General features: G+C 37.5%; 1 protein-coding gene and 2 pseudogenes across 3 annotated transcripts in view; 1 reads left to right on the top strand and 2 right to left on the bottom strand.

The window, feature by feature from the left end:
- The window catches only part of EFCAB13 (EF-hand calcium binding domain 13), a 126,915-nt gene that overhangs the window by 69,124 nt on the left and 37,985 nt on the right, over window positions 1-19,806 (bottom strand). For both annotated transcript variants that reach the window (XM_010363530.2, XM_030923055.1), the window contains 3 exons: window positions 12,593-12,664; window positions 4,651-5,145; window positions 1,716-1,853 (listed from right to left, as the gene is read on the bottom strand). In XM_010363530.2, coding sequence (XP_010361832.2) covers window positions 1,716-1,853; window positions 4,651-5,145; window positions 12,593-12,664 — 705 coding nt within the window. The remainder of the gene's footprint in view (window positions 1-1,715; window positions 1,854-4,650; window positions 5,146-12,592; window positions 12,665-19,806) is intronic.
- Window positions 8,529-11,164, top strand: LOC104662517 (annotated as a pseudogene). Its single transcript, XR_004054963.1, has one exon. The product of XR_004054963.1 is annotated as a protein DEK pseudogene (transcript).
- On the bottom strand, window positions 13,993-15,489 carry LOC104662516 (annotated as a pseudogene).

The raw sequence follows: 19,806 nt of genomic DNA, 5'->3' as shown, positions 1-19,806 counted from the left end.
AGTTTTACCTATGTTTAGACATAAACCCTCACAGTGATCATGTCAATCCTGATAAGCAGCAAAAAGGGCTCAATAATTTTAGTGCCACCCACTCTTTATATAATTTTTAAGTGAATCTTCTTTCTGATTTACCTTAGCTAAGAAATTGTGCCCAGATTCTGAGGATTCACTTTTAATGTTATTCTCAAATCAGTCTTTCCCCAAAATGTCACCTCTTTACTTCTCTGTTGTGGAAAATTCTTAGTCGCTGATAAAAATAACTTCTCTAGATTCTTTGCGCTGGGTACGTAATTCCTCCTTTAGCTCTGATAAGTTTGATGGACTGAAGCCTTCTTCTCTCCTCTCGTCCAAGTCATTCAACCTACTCATCTGACAAAGGGCTAATATCCAGAATCTACAAAGAACTCAAACAAATATACAAGAAAAAAACAAACAACCCCATCAAAAAGTGGGGAAAGGATATGAACAGACATTTCTCAAAAGAAGATATTCATACAGCCAACAGACACATGAAAAAATGCTCATCATCACTGGCCATCAGAGGAAATGCAAATCAAAACCACAATGAGATACCATCTCACACCAGTTAGAATGGCAATCATTAAGAAGTCAGGAAACAACAGGTGTTGGAGAGGATGTGGAGAAATAGGAACACTTTTACACTGTTGGTGGGATTGTAAACTAGTTCAACCATTATGGAAAACAGTATGGCAATTCCTCAAGGATCTAGAACTAGATGTACCATATGACCCAGCCATCCCACTACTGGGTATATACCCAAAGGATTATAAATTAGTCTACTACAAAGACACATGTACACGTATGTTTATTGCGGCACTATTCACAATAGCAAAGACTTGGAATCAACCCAAATGTCCATCTGTGACAGACTGGATTAAGAAAATGTGGCACATATACACCATGGAATACTATGCAGCCATAAAAAAGGATGAGTTTGCGTCCTTTGTAGGGACATGGATGCAGCTGGAAACCATCATTCTTAGCAAACTATCACAAGAAGAGAAAACCAAACACCGCATGTTCTCACTCATAGGTGGGAACTGAACAATGAGATCACTTGGACTCGGGAAGGGGAACATCACACACTGGGGAAGGGGGAATCTCTACATATAAATATAAACGACCCACATTCCTAGAAACTTAAACACCCTGCGTTTAAACGTAGATAAAAATACTTTAGTATAAAAAACCCTTCCTAGAAACTTAAACTCTGCTTTTAACTTAGGCTGGTAACTGGGATATGCCACTCAACATCTAAATGTTAACTGCTAAGCATACCTGGCTCTAAATTCCCCCATATTTTGTAATCTCCAATTATTAATCTTTGGATCCTTGGGTTATTTGCGTAGAGATTTCCATACCCTTAGATATTGCGGTCTTACTGTCTGAACCTCGCTACAACTAGATCAGTCTCCCCAGCACCACCCTACTATTAATAGGCACAGCTAGGGATAGTGATGAAGAGCTTTACTGAAATGATCTGGAAATAGGAAAGGCCTACATGCTCCAAACCAATCCATGTGGTCAGAACTTACAGGTTGTTTTTTTTTTTACTATTTTCCATTTTTATATCTGAATTTTCTTTAGAATGACCCATTCCTAATTTCTAATTGAGAGGAATTCCTCCAATATTTAATACTATCCCATAAAAATATCTAACTTTCTCAGAAACTTCAGTGTTATCAGTCTCTCACCATTTCTACTAGTGTCTGTCACAATCTTCTGGAATTCTTTATCTAATAAAGTAATTCCTATTGAAGGCAAAATAGACTGAAGTCCTTCTGCTGAAATGTAATTTTCTTGAAGTTTACTGATAGCTTCACAGAAGTTTTCTAAATATACAAAATGTACAGAATTATTAAGCAACTGAATTCTTGTGTCAAAAGCAATAATCAATACTCAAAATCTGTAGAAATTAAAGAAGTTTTATCTATTTTATATTACCTTATAGATTTTATAGGACTGCTTTTCTTTCCATATATCTGTTGTATAACATTATATTTAATCTTTCTCTTATAGCTCAAACACAGAACTGTCTTAACATTCTATAAACATGTATAATCTACTTGTTTGAGGAACAGCCTGTTCCAGTGGCCCAGCCAATGCTGCCCGCTTCTGATTAAAATAAAATTCATGGGGCCAGGTATGGTGGCTCCTGCCTGTAATCACAGCACTGCAGGAGGCCAAGGCAGGTGGGTCACTTGAGGTCAAGAGTTCGAGACCCACCTGGCCAACATGGTGAAACCCTGTCTCTACTAAAAATACAACAATTAGCTGGGCGTGATGGCGCATGTGTGTACTCCCAGCTACTCAAGAGGCTGAGGCAGGAGGATCACTTGAACCCAGGAGGCAGAGGTTGCAGTGCACTGAGATCGTACTCTAGCCTGAGTGTGTGTGTGTGTATGTGTGTGTGTAAAATTAATGAGTCCAAGAAATAAAAACACCGAAGTGTTTTGTTTAAATTGAAGAATTCCAAGCAAAAATGTAGAGTTCTTCACCATCCCATTAATTTACTCTACCATGTTTTCAGTTCATAACCTTCAAAAAATAAAGTCTTAGAAGCAAATACACGTAGACATCACGTGCTTCTTACTATGATGCACTGAGATGGTTACAATATCACTTCTGAGGTAATCTGACCAAAAATGCATAATCTGAATTTATTCATGAGGGAATAAAACAAAAATCCAAAATGAAGGGTATTATACAAGACAACTAGTCAATACTCTTCAAAAGTGTCAAGGTCATGAAAGATTGAAGAAGCATCCCGGATTGACGGAGACTAAGGAAAAGTGACAACTAAATGTAGTGGGTAATTCTGGATTATATTCTGGAATTGAAAAAGCACATTCATGGAAAAACTGACAAAATTTGAATAAGGTCTGTAGATCAGTAAGCAGTATTGCATCAGTGTTAATTTCCTGGTTTAGATCATGTCCTGATGGAAATGTTTGTACTACTTTTGTGACTCTTAAGAAAGTAAAATTATTTAAAAGTGAAAAGTTAGAATTTTTAATGTAAATCATACAGGCAGTCATATTCCATAAAATTCCAATTACCATCAATTTGTTTCGGGAATTTATGCCAGATGAACTATTTCATACTTCTCTATATTCAGAACATTAAATATGGCAGTGGTAGGTGACATCATTTTATTTTAGTGACATGAGAAAGGTAAAATACGCTTTCTTCTGACAGCCTCTTCTACCCACGTCGGTCTGCTATTTCATTATTCCTTTAACCCAAGGTTTTAATTCTTATTGAAATAAAAATAACTCTCAGAAATACAAATGTGGCACAAAGTAGCAGCAGTGCCTTGGTAAAGGAATCAGAAACAGGATGATCATCACTGTGCCTCCTTAATAGATCACATTCCTTTTTTTCCATTGAGTTATTTGAATTTGCACTAAGGTATGAATCACAAATTTTTCACTAAGCAATCATTTTATCTATTACATTAAATACTAAATGTGATATGAAAGTCAGTGAGTTTTTAAAAGAGAATAAATATGACTTAAGCAACTTCAGCAGAGGACTACAAGAAATCTTTAATTGGGTTCCATACACACTGCTTCTGTGATGAAAGTAATACAGAGAGAGAAAATATATTGGTTGGGAAACCATTGCTCATCTTTGAGAAAAATCATAAAGACTTGGAGACCTAGATATACAGTATTATTTTTTCCTGATATTCTCCTTCCATAAGAGATAATACCTGAAGTACTATATTATATATTTAAACTACAGCACTCTAAGCAAAAATTTCACATAGATTTCCACTTGTTTAAATATTTAATAAATTACAAAATAAACATTTCCAAAAGAAGCCAGGCCTTCTGCTTTCTAGAGAATATTAATGACTCCAATTAATCACTGAATAAGTTTCTCAGGAAAAGTTAAACTCCTCCCTAAAGAGGACATCTGAAAAGGAATTATCATCAAAATCACAATATTATATCCATGGGTCTATGTGTCAGAAGTGGCAGGCCAGACTTGGCGGCTCATGCCTGTAATCGCAGATCCTTGGGAGGCCAAGACGGGAGCACTACTTGGGGCCAGGAGTTCAAGACCAGCCTTGGGAGCAGAGTGGGATCCCAACTCTACGGAAAAAAAAAAAAAAAAAAAGCTAGCTGGGTGTGGGGGCATGTGCCTATGCTCCCAGCTACATGGGAGGCTGAGGAGGTAGGAGGATCACTTGAAAACAAAAGGTCGAGGCTGCAGTGAGCTAGGATCACGCCACTACACTCTAGCCTGGGTGACAGAGTGAGATTGTGACTCAAAAAATAAAGAATAAACAAACATATAATTCAGTGGCATTAATCACATTTACAAAGTTGTACCACCATCACTACTGTACGTTTCCAGAATTTTTGCATAGGCATGGTGGTTCACGCCTGTGAATCCCAGCACTTTGGGAGGCCAATGCAGGAGGATTGCTTGAGGCCAGGGGTTTGAGACCAACCTGGGCAACCCTGTCTCTATAAATAATTTTAAAATTAAAAAAAAAAAGAAGAAGTGGTGGTTACTCAGGGTGTTAACAATTGAAATGCTTACAACTATCTAATAATTGATTCATTCTGTGCATTTCTGTGATGACTGAAGAACTCAAGAAGCTAGATTTATACTTACCCAGAGTATTAATTGCAGGTTTTTCCGTAGATGAAACCTGTTTTAGGAGGCTGGAACGCTTTCTTACAGCTGGCTTCTGAAGTTTTGGGATACTAGAAATATCACTTTTATCTAGAGACTTACTGAGGCTTGTACTACTCTTCAAGCTTTGTGGTTTAGACTTTGAGTCATGAATTTCACCCTTCTCTGAATGTTTTTTAAAGTTTATGCCATTCTTTGAATATGGTTCTTGGACTCCTACATTACTGCTGCTGACCCCACCCAGAAATTTTCTTATTTGCCAAGTATTTTTTGATCTTTTAGATTCAAGGTCATCATTCTCCATAATTTTGCTATAATATTGGTTGCTTTTGTTATTTAACTTTTTGGATACTGAAGGTTCAGGGAGTTTGGAAGACAAACTGTTTTTCTTCTTATATTTTAGATAGCATCCTGCTATACTTGATAACTTTCTGTCTGAAGTAATTTCATCCAAAGGTGATCCTTCTGTAATTGCTAAATAAGAGAAATATACAATTATTTCATTTACTTGTATAATCTGCAACACATTTCAAAACTAAACTAAGTCCTCATGAAAACTATTCAAGAAATTATTAGTTGCTTAAACATATAAAACAAACCAAAAAATTAAAGAACTGATAGTCAAAAGATTGGACCATTAACTAAGTCAAATATAATGTGCTGCTTTAATATGTTTACATATTCCCATCCAAAGCTATTTAAAGTTACACTGAAACTAAAACGATAGGCTAATGAAGCATATGGTTCTCATTCCCCACTCTTTCCCAATTGACAAAGATAATAGACTAATAAGCTAATACAGACAGATATTCCCTACTTATAAAAGTGCAGAACTATGAGGAAAGGGGAGATTTGATTTATAAAATTAGAACTTAAGTAATTACTCTCCTAAATATTCTTGGTATTTGTGGAGGAAAAAGTAACTTCATATATAAAACAACAGCTTTAGAAAAATATTAACACAATGCCCCAAACTGGGACTTCATTTACAAAATTTATCTGATGTTTCAGAATCTTATCTTACATTTGAATAACACATTTCAAAGCATTTCAAATGTTATAATATTTGATCCTCAAAACAACTCTATGAGACTGTCGAGCAGCAGCAGTATAATCTCAACTATGAATAAATTTTGCCTAGAGGAAATAAAAAAGTTTCTTATCTTAGACTCTATGAGAATGAACAATTGAAAATAAGTAAATGAAAATATTTGAATATTAAAGTCTGAAAATACTTAAAGATGGTGCTATATATGTATCTCTAAGTGCACTAACAGATAAATAAGTTGTGAGCAGGTAAAAATATAATCTTTGACACTTCTGATTTAGGCTTTTGGACCACACCAAACAGCCTGCCCAGAATCTCTGATTCTGACTGATTAGGGCTTTCCCAGTCCTTCAAATGCAGAGACATCAACATAAGGCAATAAGAAACATGAAAAATCCAGGAGACATACTACTACCAAAAGAGCACAATAATCTCCTGATAGCTGACCCCAGAGAAATGAAGATATAGAAACTTCCTGACAGAATTCAAACTAATTGTCTAGAGAAAGTTCAGGGAATAAAATTAATGACATACAGAGAAAAAAATTCAATGAAATCAGGAAAACAATAAATGACCAAAAATAGAATTTTACAGAGACACTGAAATTACACAAAAGAAAATAAATAAACAAAAATCAAGAGTTGAAAAGTGTAATGAAAGAAATGGAAAATACAATAGAGAACATCAGCAACATAACTGATCAAGTACAAGAATGAATCTGTGAACCTGAAGACAAATTATTTGAAAATACATAGTCTGAGGAGAATAAAAGAAAAATAATGAAAAATAATGGGGAAAGCTTACAGGATTTATGGGACAGCATCCAAAGAGAAAATGGTCAAGTTATAAGAGTTTATGAAGGAGAAGAGAAAGACAAAAGAGTAGAAAACTTACATAAACAAGAACAGAAAACAATCCAAATTTGGGCAAATATGTAAATATCCAGGTACAGGAAGGCCAAATGCCTCCAATCAGATGAATTCAAACAGGAGTACATCAAGACATATTATAATCAAACTGTCAAATATCAAGTACAAAAGGGAGATTCTGAAAATAGCAAGAGAAAAGTAAATAACATATACGTTCCAATAAGGAGAGCAAATTTCTCAGCAGACACCTTATGGGTTCATAGAGAATGGAAAATATATTCAGAGTACTGAAGGAAATAAACTGCTAACCGATAATACTGTACCTAGAAAAACTGTCCTTCAGAAATGATAAAGACTTTCCCAGACAAAAGCTGAAAGAGTTCATCCCCTAGATTTGTCTTACGTGAAATGTCAAAAAGAGTTCTTCAAGCCAAAAGAAAAAGATGCTGTTTAGTAACACAAAAACATATAAATGTGTAAAACTCACTGGTAAAGGTAAGTACACCAAGTCAGAATACACTAATACTGTAACTGGTGGTGTGCACTTCACTTACATAGTATGAAGGTTAAAAATAATAAAAGCGGCCGGGCGCAGTGGCTCAAGCCTGTAATCCCAGCACTTTGGGAGGCCGAGACGGGCAGATCACAAGGTCAGGAAATCGAGATCATCCTGGCTAACACGGTGAAACCCCGTCTCCACCAAAACTACAAAAAACTAGCCGGGCGAGGTGGCGGGCGCCTGTAGTCCCAGCTACCTGGGAGGCTGAGGCAGGAGAATGGCGTGAACCTGGGAGGCGGAGCTTGCAGTGAGCTGAGATCCGGCCACTGCACTCCAGCCTGGGTGACAGAGCAAGACTCTGTCTCAAGAAAAAAAAAAAAAAAAAAAATAATAATAATAATAATAATAATAAAAGCTGGCTGGGCGCTGTGGCTCACGCCTGTAATCCCAGCACTTTGGAAGGCCGAGGCGGGCGGATCCCGAGGTCAACAGATCGAGACCATCCTGGCTAACACGGTGAAACCCTGTCTCTATTAAAAATACAAAAAATTAGCCGGGCATGGTGGCCGGCGCCTGTAGTCCCAGCTACTCCGCAGGCTGAGGCAGGAGAATGGCGTGAACCTGGGAGGCTGAGCATGCAGTGAGCAGAGATCGCGCCACTGCACTCCAGCCTGGGCGACAGAGCGAGACTCCGTCTCAATAACAAACAAAATAATAATAATAATAATAATAATAATAATAATAATAATAATAACTACAATGATTTGTTTAGGGAGACAATATAAAAATCTGTAAATTGTGACATCAAAAATTATAAATGCAGAAGGAGAGATGAGGTAAAAGCATAGTTTGTTTATGTAAGCAAAGTTAACTTGCTATCAGCTTAAAATTGCCTGTCATAACTACAAGATATTTTGTAAGCTTCAGAGTAGCCACAAATCAAAAACCTACAGTAAATAAAAGATAAAAAGGAAAAAAATCAATAGAGAAAAATCAATCACAAAAGAAGAGAAAAATAAGGAAACAAAGGATCTATTAAACAAGCAGAAAACAATTAACAAAATGGCAGTAGTAAAATCCTTCCATATCAATAATTACCTTGAATGTAAATGAATTAAAATCTCCAAATAAAAGACATAAAGTGCCATGTGGAACTGTGAGTCAATTAAATGTCTTTCCTTTATAAATTACCCAGTCTCGGGTATGTATTTATTAGCAGCATAAGAAAAGACTAATACAGCAACCAAAACAGCATGTATAAAAATAGACAGAGAAGCCGGGCATACCTTGTTGATTCTGGGTAGCCGAGCGCGCGGCACGAGCGTCAAGCCAGACAGCGGCAGGCGCGCCTTCTCCTCGGCGTCGGCCACCGCCACCTCCCAGAACCTCCTCGTGCCCTCGCGTGCCAGGCCCGTGGAGGCCGGGATCCACGGTTCACAGCATGTCCGCCTCCGCCCCTGCTGCGGAGGGCGAGGGAACCCCCGCCCAGTCCGCATCCGAGAAAGAACCGGAAATGCCTGGTCCCAGAGAGGAGAGCGAGGAGGAAGAGGATGAGGACGACGAGGAGGAGGAGGAGAAAAAAGAGAAGAGTCTCATCGTGGTAGGCAAGAGGGAAAAGAAGAAAGTAGAGAGGCTGACAATGCAAGTTTCTCCCTTACAGAGAGAGCCATTTACAATTGCACAAGGAAAGGGGCAGAAACTTTGTGAAATTGAGAGGATACATTTTTTTCTAAGTAAGAAGAAAACCAATGAACTTAGAAATCTACACAAACTGCTTTACAACAGGCCAGGCACTAAGAATGTGGCATCAGTTCAGTGGCTTTCCGTTTGAAAAAGGAAGTGTCCAATACAAAAAGAAGTAAGAAATGTTGAAAAAATTTAGAAATGCCATGTTAAAGAGCATCTGTGAGGGTCTTGATTTGGAGAGATCAGGATGTAAATAGTGAACTAGTGAAGAGGATCTTGAATTTCTTAACGCATCCAAAGCCTTCTGGCAAACCATTGCCAAAATCTAAAAAAACTTATAGCAAAGGCAGTACAAAGGAACGGAACAGTTCTGGAATGGCAAGAAAGGCTAAGCAAACCAAACGTCCTGAAATTCTATCAGATGAATCTAGCAGTGATGAAGATGAAAAGAAAAACAAGGAAGAGTCTTCAGATGATGAAGATAAAGAAAGTGAAGAGGAGCCACCAAAAAAGACAGCCAAAAGAGGAAAACCTAAACAGAAAGCTACTTCTAAAAGTAAAAAATCTGTGAAAAGTGCCAATGTTAAGAAAGCAGATGGCAGCACCACCAAGAAAAGTCAAAACAGTTCCAAAAAAGAAGGTGAGTCTGAGGACAGTTCAGATGATGAACCTTTAATTAAAAAGTTTAAGAAACCCCCTACAGATGAAGAATTAAAGGAAACAATAAAGAAACTACTGGCCAGTGCTAACTTGGAAGAAGTCACAATGAAACAGATTTGCAAACAGGTCTATGAAAATTATCCTACTTATGATTTAACTGAAAGAAAAGATTTCATAAAAACAGCTAATGTAAAAGAGCTAATTTCTTGAGATAGAGGACAGAGAAGATGACTCGTTCCCATAGATTCGAAGATCTGATTTATACCATTATACCAGCAAAGAGAATGTATTTCCTTTTCTAAATCCTTTTTAAGCAACGTTAGAACTTACTGCTGACCTTTTTATCTTGAGTGTTATGTGAATTTGAGTTTGCTATTTTAAATTGCATTTCTATGCCATTTTTAGTTAAAATCTTGCATGGCATTAATTGTTCCTTGCTTTTATAGTTGTATTTTGTACATTTTGGGTTTCTTTATATAAGGTCATAGATTCTTGAACTGTCGTGGTTTTTAGTGCACTTAATATTAGCTTGCTTAAGGCATACTTTTAATCAAGTGGAACAAAAACTATTATGACTGGGATTTATACACACAGAGATTGCAGTATTTAGTATATGAAATATTTTGAATACACATCTCTGTCAGTGTGAAAATTCAGCAGCAGTGTGTCCATCATATTAAAAATATACAAGCTACAGTTGTCCAGATGACTGAATTGGAATTTTTCTCCTGCATGTGTATATATGTCAGATTGTTAGCATGACAAAAGTGACAGATGTTATTTTTGTATTTTTAAAAAACAATTTGTTGTATATAAAGTTTTTTTTATTTCTTTTGTGCAGACCACTTTTTAAACTCACATAGGTAGGTATCTTTACAGTTGTAGACTATGGAATGTCAGTGTTCAGCCAGACAGTATAATGGAGCAGGGAAAGTCAATTCAGTGATGAAACACTGAAGGAACAGTTATCCTGCTTTGCTCGAAAGTGTCATCAATTTGTAATTTTAGTATTAACTCTGTAAAAGTGTCTGTAGGTACATTTTATATTAAGGACAGACCAAAAATCAACATATCAAAGCTTCAAAAACTTTGGAAAGGGTGGGATTAAGTACAAGCACACTTGGCTTACAGTAAATGAACCAATTTTTATTAACTGCTTTTGCCCATATAAAATGCTGATATTTACCAGAAACCTAGCCACCTTCATGATTACGATTAAAGTACCAGATTATAATGCCAGAATGTAATGTGCAAGTAATCGTGGATATCTCTGACAAAGTGTGTCTCAAAAATAATATACTTTTACATTAAAGAAATTTAATGTTTCTCTGGAGTTGGGGCTCTGGCTTTTAAAGTTTGGCTAATCAGTGTTGATTCTAGATGATCAACATAATGGACCACTCCTGAATGAGACTAATTTTGTCTTTCAATTTACTGTCTTAAATCAGTTTATTAAATCTGAATTTTAAAACATGCTGCTTATGACAGAATGACACATTTGATGTACCAATTAAGTGTTGAAAAATATCTTTGCATCATAGAACAGAAATATATATGTTGAATGTTAACAGGTATTTTCACAGGTTTGACTTGTTTGATAGTTACTCAGACACTAGGGAAAGGTAAATAGAAGTGAACAAAATAAGCAACTAAATGAGACCTAATAATTGGCCTTTGATTTTAAATATTTAATTTGTTCTTATAAATCTTGTCAATAAAATTAATCTAAATAATAAAAAAAAAAAGCCAGGCACAGTGGTTCACACCTGTAATCCCAGCACTTTGGGAGGCTGAGGCAGGTGGATCACCTGAGGTCAGAAGTTCAAGACCAGCCTGACCAATATGTTGAAACCCCATCTCCACTAAAAAGACAAAAATTAGCCAAGCATGGTCATGCATGCCTGTAATCCCAGCTACTCAAGAGACTGAGGCAGGAGAATCGCTTGAACCCAGGAGGCAGAGGTTGCAGTGAGCTGAGATCGCACCACTGCTCTCCAGCCTGGGTGACACAGCATGACTCCATCTCAAAAAAAATGGACACAGAGACCAATGGAACAGAATAAAGAACCCAGAAATAAAGTCACATATTTACACCCAACTGATCAACTGTTCGTTTACGCCCAACAAAGCAACAAAGCCAACAAAGCAGTCAAGAATGTACACTGAGGAAAGGATACCCTCTTCAATAAATGGTGCTGGGAAAAGTGGATAACCATATGCAGAAGAATGAAACTAAACCCCTCTCTCTCATCATATACAAAAAACAACTCAAGCTGGATTAAAAACTTAAACATAAGACCTGAAACCAAAAAAACTGTTTGATGATAACATAGGGAGAAGTCTAAGGATATTGGTCTAGGAAAGATTTTATGACTAAGATCTCAAAAGCACCAGCAACAAAAACAAAAATAGACAAATGAGACTATATTAAACCAAAAATTTTCCAACAGCAAAAGAAATAACAGAATAAAGAGACAACCTCTTGAATGGGAGAAAATATTTGCAAACTATTCATCTGAGAAGGGATTAATATCCAGAATTTATAAGGAATTCAAACAACAGTTAAAAAAAAAAAAAAAAAAAAAAACCTTAAAAACTGGGCAAAGAGCCAGACGTGGTGGCTCACGCCTGTAATCTCAGCACTCTGGGAGGCTGAGGCAGGTGGATCACCTGAGTTCAGGAGTTCAAGATCAGCCTGACCAACATGGTGAAACCCTCTCTCTACTAAAAATACAAAACTAGCTGGGCATGGTGGCATATGCCTGTAATCTCAGCTACTTGGGAGGCTGAGGCAGGAGAATCACTTGAGCTCAGGAGGCAAAGGTTGCAGTGAGCCAAGATCGTGCCACTGCACTCCAGCCTGGGCAACAGAGCAAAACCCCATCTCAAAATAAATAAATAAATAAATAAATAAACAAACAAACAAACAAACAGACTGGGCAAAGAACATGCATAGACATTTCTAAAAAGAAGACATGTAAATAGCATTTTGAGTATTATATTTTATCTCCCTGATTTAAGAGGGTAAATTATTCAGAGGTTTTCAAAATCCTTTATAAAATAAAACTTATAAATTAAGATTTAATGTAAAGACTTTAATTATAAATTAATTATAAATTATAATTTAAAAACTTGTCATAGCAACAAGAGCTCACTTACAAACATCCTCATACTGTTCCTGTAGCTCATTCAAAATAAATATAATATCCCCAATATCCACCATGTGGTTACCTGTAATAGAGTAAGTTCAAATACTGTATTTACTTTTGAACATAGATATATCTGCCATCCTATTCTAACATGAAAACAACACAGAATGTGTGACAAGTAGGAACAAAGAGCCAACTATTACAAGTTTTGAATAGAATCTGAAATCATGAATTGATAACTCAGTACACACTAAAACATAAAGAGTAAGGCCATGGTCTTTTCTCCTTAATAAAAGAGTTTTTCATCAAAAGAAATAGTCATATTTTAAGCTCTCATGCAAATCAGGATATTTTTTCATTTTACATGTTTTTTAGAGTTTATTACAGGTATTTACTTACTCTTTTGACTTCATTTCTAGATTGTGAACTCCTCAAAAACAGAGGATGTGTTTTTCATTTGTTTCCCCAATGCCTCGCAAAGTACCTACTTATCACTAAAAATTATTTTTGACTGAACAAAATATACAGAAGGCAATAAAAAACAATGCAATTCTACATAGTGAATAGCAGACAATGATTTACTTTGTACCTTCTCCATGTCCAGCACTCTCATAACTTCCCACTATTCCTGCCCCTGCCCGTTGAAGACCATTTTTCTTCTTGGATAATGCATGAATGAGGATGTGTTCAGATGCAGTGACCTTGAATAATGTCATTTCAATTGTGCACAGAGGTAGAAAACGCTTTGCTCAATAATTCTTGCCTCCAAATATTTGATTTTGCTTGCCATCGAAGATGAAAACGACTGAAAATTTACTCATCTATCTATAATAGTGATGGGTTTTTTCTTCAGTCTATTCATAAAAAATCAACTGTTCAATAATATGCATAAGTGAAAACTCTGACAGGAAGAAGCAAATTTTTATTGTTTTCCACAGACAGGAAGATAAGTTTATTTTACTGTCCAATTATTTCATTTAAAAAGTTTACTGTTTGATAAAATAAACTTTTGGTATCATAGAAACCTTTCAACATCTACAATGACATATTATTACTATGCACAACTTCAAAAACAAATGCCTCCAGCTCCAAGTAAAGTGATGTTGAACATCCTGACTATAGCTTCAGCTGTAGGAAATTTCTTGGATTGCCAATGGTTTCCTTGCCTTGGAAAAAAATACACAATTGAAAAATATAAATAAGACCTTCAATGAGTTGAGAATTATAAAAATGCTATCTGAAGTTCAGTCATCTAGATCTCAGGAAGTTTGCAGTAGCTATAAGAGTTCAACAAGCAAAATAAAACCCTGTGGATATTTAAACTTCAGTCATCCAGGAGGTCCTATAGGTTCACAGTTGGTCTATCAAAAATAAAAGCTATTCCTATTGTGGTAGAACTTGGTATCAGGTTCATATACCATTTTTCACCAGCTCATGAACTCCATTCTCATCGATGATTAAAGATGCATGGAATTCTACATCTGTATATAACTTTCTATTCCTTCCTCAGCATTAGAGATAAGAGGAGAGATTTCACACTGGATTGGTAAATCATTGGCATCCTTTAAGTGGGAAATTGCTGGAAGATGAGAGCCATTTTCATCTATAAAGTGATCCCTGCACTGAGAACCCAGCAATAATGAAAGTGTGCCTTGCGGTAGTAAAATTGTCTTTCCCATTCTGACTGTCAGCATTCTTTAGTGTGGAAAAGTCATCTTCCCATAATATTTCATAAACCACAAACTTCTTTGCGAACTAGAAGATGTCAAAGACAAATTTTTCCATACTGATTCCACTGGGTTTATCTGGCTTAATTAAGTGCTGTTGGGTATCCACATAAGGAATCTTCTTTTGAGCCACATGGTGCTGCAACTGAGGTTCATAAACATTGACAACATCCTCAGAAATGGTACAGTGAATAAATGGTTGGCAATATTCTCCACATTGAACAGCAGTCATCCATTTGAGCTTCATTTTTGAGCTGTTGCCAGGGAAACATCACTATACTCTACCACCTGGTAAACTCCATCCACTCCGCAAACCACTCCAACCGGTTCTGCAGGGTTTGTTTTCTCTACCACCTTTGCTCCACAGTCTGCTCCTTTCTGAATGCAAAATCCAATGAACCGTGGGTCTGCCACTTTTACTAATATGTTGTCAACACAATAGACATGAATGCTCCAAATGCCTCTTTGCACCATATCCTCCACAATATGCCAGGCTGCAAGAGCCCAATAAAGACCACCATTCTCATGTGGAGCAATAGAAACTTTGTTCTTCTCTTCCAAAATAATTTGCCCATCAAAACTCATGGCAGGGAGCATTCCTTGCTGAAAAAAAGATTATATTTTCTTTTCTTTTTAAACCAAAGTACTTGTGCTTGGTGAAGAACTCCTTGTAGATTCCGCTGTTCTGCCACTGATCATTATATGGAATAATGCATTTGTTGCCATAATATTTTTCAGCTAACTATTGTAGCTTCAGGATATGCTCTGCTTGAATCTGAAAAAGTGTCTTATGGGATGGCAAACCAACATCATACATCCCCTTTGGATATGCAACGAGTCTAGTCCCCTGTCCACCAACTAGAAAAACTGTTACTTTGTTCTGAGAAATCTGGAAAAGTTCTTTGCTTTCTCAGGCCTGGAGCTGATCTAGCTTCCCTGTAGCACTGCCCAGTACCTCTCGAGGGACAAGTTCCATTCACGCATCCACCTTTTCTTGATGAGAGGAATGGTTAAATCCTTCAATGGCCTTTTGGAAAAAGAAGTTCAGTTCCTCAAAGTTGAAGGCCTAGAGCTCTGCATAAAGTTCTACCTGTTGGGCTTCCTCAAGCTCACTCCAGAAACATAGTGGGTGTTCTTGCTCAGCTTTGGACAACCTGAGTTTGAGGTCATTAGTGTTCATAATGCTGTGATAGCCAAGCTTTGTGAAAATAGGGGTGCAACTGTATGTACCTACAAAGCTTCCTCAGTGCGACCACAGCTCCACCCAGGCTCCTTCTGCACTGGCGTCCTGCGTCCCCTCTGAATATATACCCTCATCCTGGGCCATGGCGGCTGGGTGGGGCAGGCCGGGACCAGGGCCGAGGGGAGTGGCCCAGCCACCCTGCCCCTCTTGCCGCGACGAGAAGCAAATATTTAAATCAAAGAATAGTATCATTTTGGTGTTGGGTCTACCTGATTCACTCTGATTCTCTGAAAATTGGTAAACTATGTATTTCAGGTGCAGGCCTTTAAATCCCTGCAAAGCAAGTACTATGTGTTTGAACCAATCAAAGAAATGCTAGACAAAATTGGTGCTAAATTGCCTTCTGATTAGAGATTGCTTCCTACATTCTGGTTTCTTATTTCCTTGGTATTTCTCCTCATCCTGGTTTTGATTATAGTTCTAACACTTCCCATAACCTCCCCCAGTAACTGGCACTTACGGTAGATTGATTGCATGTCCCATGTTCTTAGATCATAGCTTAAGTCCTAAGACAACTCAAAGCTTCTTCAACCCGCAAGCTCTTGAATCTGATCACTAAAAAGTATTCTGTTAGACCATACATGTATTAATCCAGTGGAAAAGGCCATCTTGCTTTTACCTGCTCTTCATTTAGAAAACTCCTTTCTCTGAAGAGAAGTTCAGCCTCAACTAATAAGAGTGTGGTAGTCAACCATGTTCACAGATTCATTAGCTCTTGCTCAAATTTATTCCTTGCATCTACGCAATAATAAACACCTATCATGAAACTCCCAAACAAATATTACCTACTTAAACAGTCCCTAGTGGCCTGAAGACACATTCCAGAATCTGAAATGACGATCTTGGTCCCTATCTGACTTAGCAAAACCTTAAAGAATGATTCCTGGTTGAAACTAAGGCAATCAATACGGTCACAGGTATCATTTATTTCCTAAGGGAAGCTCAAAACAGCCTCCTACTTCTAAGGTATGTAATTCTGGAAGAAATTCATCCTGGAAAACGCAACTACCTACTGTGAGAGGAAAAAAATGATCCTAATTATTAAGGTCATATATGCAAGGTAACATTACTCTGAAGATGCTAAGTGACCATTAACACTATATTTCTGTAATCTTCAGGTAGCTCCCCAATATCGAAAGCCTCCCCTAGTAAAAACTGCACTAGTCACAACTTTCCAACCAGTTCAATTTTTCAGATCTCTAACCTCCATGAGAGAAAAAAAAAACTGCTATACCAATACACTATTTCAGAAACCAAAATACCTGATCCTCTAAGAACTGCCATCAGCTGATTTTCCATATGGCACTTCTTGCCATATCTAAATAAAGCAAATCCTCCTTGGACTTTCCTGAAAATGTCAGAGGCATAATTCCTTCTCCCTCATTGTGAACATCTATAAAGATGAACATATTATCTACCTATCATCTTCAACAATATACCAAATACAAAAATAAGATGCTAGAACAGTACCTGCAGTGCTGTCTTCTTTTAGCAGGATAACTGTGTTATATTATTTCTTACTGCAAAATTCTGCTACAGAAAAATTAACATCTCCTACCTGGGTAACCCAAAATTGTTGGCATCCTGGGGTTAACTTTTCCTTTAACATTAAAATAGCTCAGACCCCAGAGCATACACTAACATAAATCAATACCTTGACCAAAATTTGAGGATTCCTGAGTCATTTGTACTCTTTTGTTTATTTTAGGTTTGTTTCTCTATTCCCATGGACTCTTGATCTCACTTACATTATTACCTTCTACAGGTGCAATCCTCTTTCTGCCCCAAGCAGATCCAACATAGAACCCATAGGTCTTTATCCTTGAAATCTCCCCACCAACAATATTAATACAAGTCTATGGTATATAACCAACTTTTACTGGTAATTTGCAATTGATGGGAGTAAGGGAGTTCTTAAGAAGCACAGCAAGCAACTACATACTATAGTCCTAAAGTTCTGTGGTTACTCTACCCTCACTCACTCTTATGTTCTATCCATCTTCTTCCTCCACTACTTATGTACAGTACTTTACCTTATCTTTTTGCTCAATCTAGATGTTTCCCAGTATGTTTTAACTCTCATAATCTAATATGTCTATTAAGATTATTTTCCTGGTCAAAAGATAAGGACTTTCCTTATGAGGAATTTTGCCTCAAACTGCAGCCAGCTTATTCATATGATAAAATGAAGAATATTTTGTTCTTTCTGATTGGAAGATGTGGCATGAGGAATCAGAATTATCCACTCATTCAACAAATATTTGTTGAGCGGTTAATATGTGCCATAAGCACCATGCTAGGTATTGAAGATACAATATTAAGCTAAAGCAGACATGATATCTGCTCACCTGATGCTCAGTCTTATTTGAAATACCATGTCAATCCAACAAAAATACAAATTTCAATTGTAAATCATGCTATGAGAGTGTATAACATGAGAATCTGACCTACTCAGAGAGGTCTGGGAAAACATCCCTGAGGAAAAAGACAGTTGAGTTTGGAGCTAAAGTGTAAGTAGGAATTAACTTATACTTTAAGGGGAGAGAAAGGTTCAAGGAAGAGAAATGAACACATGCAACAGCCATTTGGCAAGAAGGGGCATGGTATATAGTTGAAACTAAGAAGGCACAGAGAGCAAGGGAGAATATGGTCTCAGATAAAGATGAAGATCTGGGTAAAAGCCAGAACATGCAAGACCCTGTAAACCACACTAAAAGAGTTATTTATCCCAAGAGGTATTATTAGATTTCATGTGAGGAGAATAACATGATCAGACCTGTATTTGAACGAAGATCATTATGGCTACACTGTAAAGGAACATAAGAGTGGATAGGGGTATATTTGTTAGGATGAACTGCAATGGTCCTGAGGAAAGGTTATGTGAACTTGGACTAAGATAGGGAGATAAAGAGAAATAAATCAGGCCGGGCTTGGTGGTTCAAGCCTGTAATCCCAGCAATTTGGGAGGCCGAGACAGGCGGATCACAAGGTCAGGAGATGGAGACCATCCTGGCTAACACGGTGAAACCCTGTCTCTACTAAAAAATACAAAAAACTAGCCGGGCGAGGTGGTGGCTGTAGTCCCAGTTACTTGGGAGGCTGAGGCAGGAGAATGGCGTGAACCCAGGAGGCGGAGCTTGCAGTGAGCTGAGATCCGGCCACTGCACTCCAGCCTAGGCGACAGAGCAGGACTCCGCCTCAAAAAAAAAAAAAAAAAAAAAGAGAACTAGATCACATCTGTACTCCCAGCACTTTGGGAGGCCAAGGCAGGTGGATCACAAGGTCAGGAGATTGAGACCATCCTGGGAACATGGTGAAACCATGTCTCTACTAAAAATACAAAAATTAGCTGGGCGTGGTGGCACGTGCCTGTAATCCCAGCTACTCGGAGGCTGAGGCAGGAGAACCATTTGAACCAGGGAGTCCGAGGTTGCAGTTAGCCAAGATCACACCACTGCACTACAGTCTGGCAACAGAGAGGAGTAAAAAGAAAAAGAGAGAGAAATGGAAAGACTTAAGAGATATCTATCTTATATACAGAAAAAAGGGAAAAGTTTTTAAAGAGATATATCTAAGACTTTAAATAAGGGAACTATTGCATGAGGAATAGAGAAGTAGAATTATCAAGGATGACTCTCAGGTTTCTACCTCACCCTTCTTGTGTCTGTTCTAGGTGCCAAGCACTGTGATAAATGTTTATATTTAATTCCTATAACAATTCTATAAAATTAGTATCATTTGTCCAATATACCTCCCCAAATAAAGCAGGAGACCTGGAGACCGAGACCAGAACTCCATAAGCCAAAAAGCAAGGTACTGCAGCTGTTTCATATATGATTTCTGTTGTTCCTGGTAGGGCATGCCCTAAAGGCTTAGGATCAGTCTTTAAAATCCCCATTTTACATTTTCATACCCCATCATATCCTTCCACTCATGCCTCACCCCAGAGCCCACCATACCTGACTTCTTAATAGAACTCCATGTGGCCGGATTCTATCTCCAGACCACATATCAGCAACCAAAAGCCCACTACAAAACCACCATTAATAAATGACAGAAACTAGTGGAAGCCCACTCAGAAAGATGTCATGTCTGAGTATTTTTCTGCCATATTTACACAAACTGTTCCTTTGGCTTAAGATGTTTTTCTCACTCTTCGCTACCACCTTCAACTACTTAATTCATACTGATCCTTCAAGATTCAGCTCAGACATCAGTTCCTCTGATAATCTTTCCCCAAGGCTTCCAGTATGT

This window comes from Rhinopithecus roxellana, chromosome 19 (assembly GCF_007565055.1).
Source record: "Rhinopithecus roxellana isolate Shanxi Qingling chromosome 19, ASM756505v1, whole genome shotgun sequence".
Taxonomy (NCBI): Eukaryota; Metazoa; Chordata; class Mammalia; order Primates; family Cercopithecidae; genus Rhinopithecus; species Rhinopithecus roxellana.
Note: the sequence above shows the minus strand (reverse complement) of the source record. Positions and strands in the feature narration are given on the sequence as shown.